The sequence below is a fragment of the Arvicola amphibius genome, chromosome 7 (genome assembly GCF_903992535.2).
Source record: "Arvicola amphibius chromosome 7, mArvAmp1.2, whole genome shotgun sequence".
In the NCBI taxonomy this organism is placed as follows: Eukaryota; Metazoa; Chordata; class Mammalia; order Rodentia; family Cricetidae; genus Arvicola; species Arvicola amphibius.
In genome coordinates, this window is record NC_052053.1 from 43384702 (window position 1) to 43395747 (window position 11046).

An 11046-nucleotide genomic window follows, 5' to 3' on the forward strand; every position below is an offset into this window, starting at 1 on the left:
GTTGGAGAGGTGGCTCCCACTTGCTGCTCTTCCAGAGAAACTGAGCTCAGTTCCCAGCACCCACATCAGGTGGCTGACAACTGTCTGGAACTCTGTCTCCTGGGGTACCCAATACCTCTTACCTCTGCTGGCACCTTCACCCACACCTCCACATATTGAATCAAAAACAAAGTAAGATAGTTTAAACCTCCACCCTCATGAAGCAAAGAGCAGCATGGATTTAAAGTGTCTCACTTGATAAAGTAGTTGCCACACAGATATGAGGCTTCGAGTTTGATCCCTAAAACCCATGTGAAACAGCTGCACATGGCGGTGTACACTTACAAACCCAGCATGAGGAAGGAGAGGCAGGAGGATTCCTGGGACTCACTGGCCAGCCAACCTAACCCACTTGGCAAGTCCTAGGGTGAACTCAGAGACCTGTCTCAAAACACAAAGCGGGTGGCCCCTGAATAATGACACCAAAGGTTGTTCTCTGGCCCTCACATGTGTGCGTACATACCTGCACATACACACAAACATGCATGCACATACATGCACACACAAATTAGCTTAATCCCCCTCTCTGTAACTGCATATATTGGGCCTGCTTCCAATTCCTCTGGATACCACCACATGCTGCACACACTGAGACCGTGGGAGGAGGAGCCGGTCGCGAGCATCTCAACCACACACTACACACTTGACAACCGAGCCGATGGACTTTTATTGTTTTTTCTTCTATAGATTAATGTTAAAGCATTTTTTCACTGTGTGAAAAGATTTTTATTTGTAAACTAACGTCTTCCTCCATTTAAATAAAATATGTTCCATGTCTCGATAACTTCACGTTGCCTACACCGCAGAGCTAATGGCATTATGTGTATGAATATAAAATATCACCTTTTATTCATTCAGTTTCAATCAAATTGGCTGATTCAAAATCGCAAGAGAAAATAGTTGATTTGGAAAGAGTGTACATTATCAGGCTTCTGAAGTGTGAGTCTTTAAAAAGACATCCCGTGACTATAAGGAACTACTGGGGTTTGTTCTTTAGCCCACAGACGCTGGCGCATCATAAACTGTCTATGGGATACTGAGCAATCTTCATGGACCGCACTTGCCGAAGGGTGTGGAAGGTGGCGTCCCAGCTGTACTCTGGGGAGAGAAGCTTGGTGGGCTTGTTGAGGAAGAAATATTTGTTGAGGTATTTCTCATAGGTGCTGTTGAGTCCATTTTCTGCATCCAAAACAACTCCTTTCATGTATTCCTGAGTCAAGTCCAGAACCTTGAGGGGCACTCCGCCTACAATGGTGCCAGCGTAATAGAAGTCCCCCAACCCAAAGGGAATGTAGGCTGCGGACGCAGGTCTCCTCTCATAAGGAAGATCCCCTGTCTTCCGGAAATACCACCAAGCGTGGAGCTGGGCTACAGACATGCTCAGGGTCTCCACTCCAAACTCACTCTGGAAGACCAGGTTGGCGCTCATGCTGAAGAGGAAGTCCACCTCGTATCTGATGTGGTCTTGGATGTGCTCACCCAGGAGTTTCATGCGCATGAGGTCAAAGTTGGTCCACCATCTCTCCTCACCTATGAGGTGGATTTGAAAGGATTGCTGAGGGCCGTAGTCCATTTCAGGTAGCTGCAGGAACCTATCCACCATGACGTAGAAGATCACCTTATAGCCAGGCATGAAGAACTTACTGGCTGATCGCAAGAATGGGTCCAGGTACTGGTCGGTGAGACTGGAAAGACACGGAACAAGAAATTATGTTTCTAAATGGACTGGGTGCCCTCGAATATGCACCCACTAACAAGAATGTGCACACCACTAACAAGAGAAGCGTCCTTGGTACTGAAAACTCCAGTAGGTCAGGGTAGAAATGTTGGGTCTGAAGATCCACCAAGCTAGTTAGTAAGCCCATAGTTCTGACGACGGCCATGGAATTTCAGAACCACTGATTCCGAGCTAAGTGGGGCATTGCTTAAGAACTCTTGAGTGGCCTTATGGACCTAGCCTTGGTGATAGAGACTCATTATAGCACATTCTGTTTGGTATGCTCAGCAGTAGTGATCTCAAAAGAGGACTTATTTATAGCTCCTTGGGGGCAAAACATCTATGGATACTGAACCACATTCCCCAAGATAAAGGGGCAGTGCTCCACAGCATCTACCTGCCAACTGCAAACACAACCAAGCCCACGGTGATGTTCTGCTTTCTGTAATATTTCTCAAGGGCCTCTCTGTCGAAGGTGCCTTCCCATATGACTGGAGCCAGCCAGTCCGTGGTGGTGATGACGTCCACACGCATCCTATGGGACACACACAAAAGCAGAAATAAAATTTGACAGTGTGCTTCAACAGTCAAAAAAATGGACACAAGTCACCATGTCAAAGCCAAAAAAGAGGCGCAGGTTGGGTGTCATGGCACGGCCACAGTGATGGACACCCAATGCCGGATGTTCGCTAACCCTGAGATGTCACCGACGAGGTGCCAATCAGATGTGGTAAACTCTAGTTCACTCACGTGACCCTGGCAATGCCTTTCCTCCGGTGAGTGCGAGTTTTCTTCTTGTTCCTCATGTGGGCACACAGCTAGCAAGTCGCTGAGCTGGCAGAGCCACAGCGCCCCCAGACAGCCTGGCCTCAGACTTGGCATTCTCCTCTGAAGCCTGGGATTATTTATCTTGAGAGCTAGTTCCAACTTAATCAATTAAAACATAGGAGACAACCTAGAGCCCTGCCATAGTCTTGGTTTTGCCTGAAGGCAGCACTGTAGGCAGGATCTCGGCTCCAGTGCCTGACTTTCTTGCTCCTTTTCTCACTCTGTGTACCCTGTGCTGTTCTAAATACGTGGTTCAAGCCGTCTGTGTCATCCAACAAGAGTGAGATAGATTAGACTTGCATTCAGTACTGAGAAAATAGAAAGATTAGGACATGCCAAGAAGGTGAGGCATTTCAAAATTAATGTAAGTCACCATATCAGAAGCTAAAGAAAAGTCACATGTCCAAATCCCTCAACACAGGAAAAACATTTTGGAGTCTAACACCTATTCATGATCTTAAAAAGAAACTTCCACAAAAGGATGGGAATGGGGAGAACTGCCTAAATCTACTTGTCCTATGAATGGGGTGGTGTACATTTTTAATTTTGGGAGGCGGGGAAAAGTGGATCTCTATGAGTTTGAGGGCAGCTTTATCTACAATATAGCATGCTTCCAGGCTAGTCAAGACTATAAAGTGAGACCCTGCCTAAAAAAAAATCTATAAATGTCCTATAGCTAATATATTAAATAGTGAAAGACTGGCTTCTTCCTCCCTAAGATCAAGAACACGACAAGGATGTCCCTCACACTGCTCTTCAACACAATGGCAGAAACCATGGCCATTAAAGTAAGGCAAGAAAAGGAAATTAAGGCATCAAATTGGAAATGAGAAAAACAATACCGACCATAATACATTAACAATACTTAATCACCTACCTGCAAATTTCTAAGAAGAAAAATCACCTAGAATTCATAAGTAAATTAGAGAGAGTAGATTTTACCAGATTAGTTCCAAACATTAAGTCCATGTCTACACACTAATGATGTAGAAACACAAAACGTGCTTGCTGGGCTCCAAGTTCAGTTCCTAGCATCCACATATATTTCAAATACAGTGCTGTTAATAGTGCCCCAATTAAAATGAAATATTGTGGTATGTCACTGTGCAAATAGCAGCTACCTGCCTCCATGCCACCTCTGGCAGTGACTAACATCTGTCCCTGTATATTGCCTAATGTGAAAATATTACTGAAAGCTATCCCACCCTATCACTAGACTGCACCTTGTTTGCTCATCTGTCCGTGGAGGGACAGTGAGTTCATTTACTGGCTAGATACACTAGGGGTGATGCTCCCATGGAAACTCACAGATGCATTTTCTGTGAGCATGTTTTAATTCTTTTGGGGATGGGTCTCTAGACCCAGTTCCACCTCTAGGTGGAATCACTGCGCTGTTGCAATTCTCTAACTGGCTAACAAGTGGTTTCGCAATGCCACAACTGGACCTGGCAGTTCAAATTCCTCTACATCCCAATGTCTTTCATTGTCTAGCTTTCCTTATCTGCCCATCCTTCCCATGTTGTTGGAAGTGAAGTGGTAACTCGGTATGGGCTTGATTTGCATTTCCCAATGACTAATGTTGCTAAAGTAGATTCTGTATCTTTCTTGGGTATAAATATATCTTCCTTAGCCAGGCGGTGGTGGCACACGCCTTTAATCCCAGCACTTGGGAGGCAGAGGAAGGCGGATCTCTGTGAGTTCGAGGCCAACCTGGTCTACAAGAGCTAGTTCCAGGACAGGCTCCAAAGCTAAACAGAAACCATGTCTCAACAAAACATAACAAAAAAATTATGATAAAAAAAATAAGCAGTATCTAAAAGGTGTTCGCATCACAACTATGGAGGCATAGATTGAATTGAGAGAATTTAGCAAGCTGTTTCACCAAGAACAAAAGAGTCAATAAGACGTTGTGCACTGTAAATAAGAAAACAAAGTTGTACAGTTATTAAAGGGAACCAGCGACTTCACATCACATTTTAAATACCGTGGCTCCCAATCCAAAGACTCTTGTTTTAGAAATTTGTCCTGTGGATAAACACGTATCCGTGTAAAAATTCCATTCAGGGTCCTTCACCTTGCTTATGAATGGTCAACCGAGAAGCAGTACCCATGGGGAGCTGGCTAACAAACTTCTGTAGCACAGAGCGTGTGACACACACACACACAATCTTAGAGAACTGTTGATAACATGCTTGCCAACCACCGAGCATGACCTAAGCTCAATTCCCGACATCTACATTAAAAAGGGAAAAAAAAAATCAATAGATGTGGGACCAGCAGGATGCCTCGAAGGGGAAAGGTGCTTGCTGTAAATCCTGATGACATGAGGTTGATCCTCAGGAGCTACACGGTGAAAGAAGAGACCTGGCTAGTGCAAGCTGTCTCACGACCTCTACATGCACACCACAGCACATATGCACACGTGCACACACACACACATAGATAAACAACAGCGGTAGGTAAGGTGTCACTGGCCTATCAATCCTAGCCCCTGGGAGGTAAGCAACAGGTGGATCCCTCAAGCATACTGGCCAGCCCATCTAGCCAATCAGTGAACTCAAGACTCAATGAGCAACCCATCTCACAAACCAAGGTGGAGGGCAGTCAAGGAAGACACCTAAACTCTGGCCTCTAAAAACACGAAGGAGAAAAGGAACAGAGAGACACACACAGGTGGAAAAGCAGCCAGTTCACCATGGAAGGTGCCCGTGCAAATCCTGGGATGGAGTTCGTGGTTAACCTTCCAGCTTCTGCCTGGGCAGAGGGTGCTAGGAAGGTCAGTAGTTGCCTTTTTCTGTTGCTTCCAGATAAACCTGAGGGAAACCTGGGCAAGCCTCAGACCTGCCTGCTTCTCACCATCAGCTCCTGTTTGCTGAGGTTAAGCCACTAGGGATGGAGTTGTAGACATGTTGTCAAGGTGATACTGTAGCTCACACATGTTCAGACACCAGCCACCTCATGACCTTACCACCCCTTCCCCACCATCAGCTACAAGCACCCAGGAACCCCGGGCAGAAAAGGAAGATTTCAGACTGGCTCCCCATCTCCACACACCAGTATCTAGTGAACATACCCTTGCTCTTTGAAACAGTCCTCTCAGGCATGGCTGCGCCCGAGGAGCAGGAGCAAGAAGCAGCGTCATACCTCCTTCCCTGAAGAAACAGGAAGGTTAACCGTGAACACAGGCCAAGGCACCAGCTTCCTCCATGGCATTGGGACTTCCTGTCTTGGGGGAGCTCCCCTGGCCTCCTGTCAGAATGGTGTAAACAAACTCCTGATTCCAGGTGCCCTGGCAGAACTATGCTCATGCTAAAACTGTCCCCTCTGAGCTATGCGTGTCTTTGCTCTTACCTGGGGTTAAACCAGTCTGAGCGCCGAAGTTCATCTTCCTGGAGGTTCCTGGCACAAAGAGAAGCCGGTTACTGTGGCATCTGTTTGCCCAGCCCTCATCGGCCGAACCCACACCAGGCTGTGCCGCTCTCTCTCTCTCTCTCCTCCGTCCTCACTGCCTAGCCTCAGCTTTCAGGGGCTTCAGGACAGGGACAGGGCAGTGTTAAAGCTCTAGGGACGCAGTTTGGGACCAAGGAAGCAGCTGGGAGAGGAGGTATCTCCTGGTCTGGAAGGAGACAAGCTGGCCTAGGGAACATATGGCGGGAATTGGGGGAGAAGTCATAAACAGAGGCAGAATGAGGAAAAGGGTACCTTGGTGGGAGGAGGAAAACATTACTAGAGATTGTAAGCTCAAAAAAGTTATTTCTATGATGTAAAGAGGTCAGGAGGAGTCAATGTATTCACGTTTGATTCCCAACCCCTTTTCTGTGAGACAGGGTCTTACCATGCAGCCCTGGCTGTCCTGGAACTCACTCACACTATAGACCAGGATGACCTTGAGCTTGCAGAGACCCACCTGCCTCTGCCTCCAGAGTGCTGGGATTAAAGGCGTGTCCACTACCCCCAGCTACCTTGATGCTTTGAAGTGCAGGCGTTTTAGCTTTCTATGAGGTGACTCCCAGACATGCACACTGCAGTGGAGATACCGGCCATTTGAAAAGCAGTGTAACCTTATGCCAGTGGCTTAACCCAGCCCACCTTCAATGACCTCAGGACAGCCAGATGCCTACAACTGAACAAAGTCACCCACACTCAGCCTACCACGTTAAAAAGTAAGAAAGGATTCAGGAATTTCCTGCATCTGGACCAACAGTGGAAAAAAGGTGAAGAGTCAGGGGCAAAACTCTCTGATTTAATTGGGATTTTACTGGTTTGGAGAGACACGGTGACCACCGCAACTCTTATGAAGGAGAATATTTAATTGGGACTGGCTTACAGTTCAGAGGTTTAGTCCATTATTGAGGGCAGGGAGTATGGCGGCATCCAGGCAGACATGGTGCCGGAGAGGTAGCTGAGAGTTCTACATTGGGATCCACAGGCAGCAGGAAGTGATTGAGCCAGTGGCCTGACTTGAGCATCTGAGACCTCAAAGCTGCCCCCTACTGATGCACCTCCTCCAAAAAAGCCACACCTTCAATAACGCCACTCCCTATGGGTCTATGGGGCTATTTGCATGCAAACCACTGCACTCTCATTAACTATCAGTTTAATCACCTGCCTGGCAGCTTCCACTGTACCACCTGGGGTATTCTATGTCAGAGCTGACCTCCGGAGCGCTGATGTGTTCTGACATGGCCTTGCACAGATACCCCATCACCAAATCGACGGCCTCCCAGGACAGACTATCAAAATTCCATGGCACAAGATGACAAGTAAGGAATTTACCAAAAGCCATCAAGTTGGTGTTGCTGAAGCAATGGCTCAGTGGTTAAGAGTACTTGGTTGTCTAGACCCAAGTTTAGTTCCCAGAACCCATGTCAGATGGCTCACAGTTGTCTGTGACTCCAGGGCATCCATGACCAGAGCCACAGGCACCTGCACACACTGCAATCGCACACACATGCACTTAGCTAAAGATAATTTTTTTTAAATTAAGGAAAAAAACCCACCATGTTACAGTGTGTTAATCCTGTTGATTTCTAGATTTAGGGCAGAAATTGTGGCAGGCTAAAGAGTGGCCTGGCCTAAATAAAGAAACTGGTCCCCACAGAGACACTCCAGATGTGAATGTCAGGCCCTGCTCTTGGGGAGGCCCACCTGTTAAGCTAATGAGCCAGCGATGGCCCTGAGCTTCTGTTCTGTCAGTTTCTTCTCGGCAGGGGTGCTCCAACCCCAAACTTTACATAGCCAGTTTCTTTAGATCCAGCTGGGATCGCATTTCCAGTTTATTACACGCCAACAAAACCACACCCGATCCTATTGACCCTGTAGTTGGGCTCTCTGACCTGGAGAGACCAGGGACTGGGAACCACACGGGCTAGGCTAAAACCGCGCTCAAATGGATAACCCTCTCCTCCTTGACCCCCAAGATCCCTCTGGGAGGCATTGTCCCTGTTTGAAAAAGACAACCTGCTGGGAGGTTTTTCCTCACACAGTCCTATCCCAAAAGACCCCCAGTAAATACAGCCACCTCATGTGCTCTCTTCAGAAACCTTGTAACACACACGCACACACACAGTGGTATACCCATACACACATAAGTGCATGTTCACGCACATACACACAGATTCATATACACTACATACCTACTGACCCACATCGGGAGACTGGTTTCTTTCTCTGTCTCCAGTCTCTGTCACCATTAGACCCTCTGTCCCTGACAGTTTTGCCCTCCGGTTCACACAGTGAAGAGAGGCACCCTGAGAGGGCTCCTTTTCTGAGGAGAGGGTTTGCCAGAGAAAATACAGGACACCACAGAATGTGAGCTTGAGAAACACAGTGGCTGGAGAGGCGGCTGCTCTTCCTGAGGACCCAGGCTCCATTCCCAGCACCCACTCCAGTTCCAGGGGACCTGAGGCCCTCTTCTGGCCTCTGCTGGGACCAGGCACACATGAGATATACAAATGTGCACACGGGCAAAACACATAAAATAAAACTAAATAAAAGATAAGCAGTGATATGTTAAATGTCTCCATTTCTGTTATTTTATGGGATGGACGTCTGCGAACACGATCTGCAGATCAGGTGTGACTGTCTAGCTTCTGTTTTTGTCCCCTAAATACATCAGCTCTGCCAGTACACATGTAGTAAATATACAAATACAGCAACCTGATTCAAAATAAAGCTGGCAAAGAAATCAAATGCCCATTTTATCCTAAAAGATGTACAGACAGAGCCAAACATACTTGGGGGCAGGGAGAGGATTTAATTTTTTAAAGTATTCTTTCATGATAGGACTGTCTTCCTTCCTTCCTTCTTTCCTTCCTTCCTTCCTTCCTTCCTTCCTTCCTTCCTTTCTTTTCTTTTTTTTTTTGAGACAGGCTCTTGTCAGGTGGTGGCAGCACTCACCTTTAGTCTTAAAGGCATTCAGGAAGCAGAAGCAAGCAGATCTCTATGAGGCAGCCTGGTCTACAGAGCTACTTCTAGGACAGTCAAGGCTACATGAAGACACCCTGTCTCAACACAGGGTGAGGGCGTTCAGAGTAAGAGGGAGAGAGAGAGAGGGACTCACTGTGCATCGCTGACTAGCCTGGAACTTTCCGTGTAGTCCAGGCTGGCCTCCACCTCACAGAGATCCACCTGCCTCTGCCTCCAGAGTTCTGGGACTAAAGGTGTATACCTCTATTCTCAGCTATGACTGCTTTTCCTGTGGCGCTCAGAAACTTACAGATCCAGGAAGAGGCACAGAGGAGGGAGGAGTTAAAGTTGCTGAGGAGATATTTAGGCAGGATAACAGTTATTACTCTAGCAGGTCGATTTTCGTCTTGTTTATATAAGACACAAATTTACCACCTTTAATCACAGCACCTGGAGTGTAGAGGCAGGTGGATCTCTGTGAGTTTGAGGCCAGCCTGGCCTACAAAATGAGTTCCAGGACAATCAGAGCTGTTACACGGAGAAACACTGTCTATATAGAATAAATAAATAAATAAATAAATAAATAAATAAATAAATAAAACAAAAAACAACCTCCCCCAAAGACACAAATTTGGAACTTTGAGGTGGTTTATAATTGATGTAATTATAGCTCAGGTCTGTCCCAGCAGCTGAGCACTTGCCTGGTAATGCTCCAGGTCCTGGTTCTATCCCCAGTACCACAAAACCAGTAATAACTAAGCACTCTCCTCTACCCAACTCTGTTTTCATGACATTGCCATGTAACACATGAAATTCCACAGTGTATGAAATAACCCCTGTGGGCAGGTATGCTGTTTGCCAGCATCCGGAATGGAGCCTGGGACAAGAAACTCAACAAATGTCCATCTGGTGTCTGAAAATGAAAAAATTAAAATGTGCACGGTGTCCCCCAGAGAGGAAGTAGCTTCTGGTTCACTCGTGTGTTGATGGCATCTTTAAGGGATGAGAGTTTCCCCCTTGGCCTTCCTGCAGGCTGTGGTTCATCGGTATTTACCTGAAGAAGACCTTAGCCATCAGCAGCAGGAAGAGGCAGAAAAGCAACATTAGCAGCCTCTTCTTGGCTCTCATTCCTTCCTGGGGGAGGGGAGGGGAGAAAAAGAAGGTTCTAAGTGTGGTTAAACAGACCCACTGCACCCCAGCACCCCTAACAGTGGGTTAGTGTCGGCACACATTTGGACACTAACTCAACAGCTCCTCCTAGAATATCCAGTGAGAGGGATCGAGGTCATCTCTATTCTGCTTGACAGGCCTTTGGAGTGATCCTCAAAGATCTGGAACATGCTGACTTGCCTTGTGTTCCCTGGAGAAGCCAGTCGATCTGTGTGTGTGTGTGTGCACATGCATGTGTATGTGTGCGCGTGTGTGCACGCACATGCATGTGTATGTGTGCGCGTGTGTGCACGCACATGCATGTGCGCATGCATGTGTGTGCACATGTATGTGTGCGCACGTGTGTGCTTCGCGTGTATGTGTGTGCATGTGTGCATGCGTGTGTGTTGTGTTGTTGCTGTGTACAGAGACTGATGTTGGGTGTCTTCAGTTGCTCCCCACCTACTTTTTGAGGCAGGATTTCTCTGGACCCGCGCTTCTCATTTCACCTATGCCAGCTACCCAGAAAGCTCTGGAATCCACCTGTTTCAGGCCCCTGAGTGCTGGGACTTTGGCCGTGTGCCACATCCCGCTTTTACACGAGTACCAGGAATTGAACTCAGGTTCTCCTGCTTGTGCAGCAACCACTTGTCTCTCCAGCCTACAAATCCATCTTGTTCCCATGAAATAACTGCCATGAATCCCTATCATGTGTTTGTGGCAACGGGGTGAGATCGTGACAATGAGGTCATCTGAAACCAATAACTTTGGCCCTCAAAGTTGGCTTTGTCATTTCTTCCCTAGGAGGCATGGTGAAACAGACGACCTGGGGCCATTTACACGGAGACTCTAAAGAGGGTCAGTGGCCACAGTATGGGCAGGATCTGAATCTGAGCTCCAGTTGG

At 47.2% G+C, this 11046-nt stretch overlaps 1 protein-coding gene across 1 annotated transcript; it reads right to left on the minus strand.

Annotated features, from left to right (window-relative positions):
- Positions 1–1054: 1054 nt before the first annotated feature.
- Positions 1055–10120, minus strand: Glt6d1 (glycosyltransferase 6 domain containing 1). Its single transcript, XM_038336495.1, has 4 exons — positions 10047–10120; positions 5936–5983; positions 2154–2291; positions 1055–1724 (listed from the first exon to the last, which is right to left on the minus strand). Exons 1-4 carry the CDS (start codon positions 10118–10120, stop codon positions 1055–1057), a joined length of 930 nt encoding a protein of 309 aa, XP_038192423.1.
- Between the last annotated feature and the right edge of the window lie 926 nt (positions 10121–11046).

Coding starts and splice junctions, on each gene's coding strand:
- Glt6d1 (XM_038336495.1), bottom strand. CDS start 10,120: ATGAGAGCCAAGAAGAGGCTGCTAATGTTGCTTTTCTGCCTCTTCCTG. Junction 5,984..10,046: donor ATGGCTAAGGTCTTCTTCAG/GTAAATACCGAT, acceptor TCTTTGTGCCAG/GAACCTCCAGGAAGATGAAC. Junction 2,292..5,935: donor TCAGACTGGTTTAACCCCAG/GTAAGAGCAAAG, acceptor TGTGTCCCATAG/GATGCGTGTGGACGTCATCA.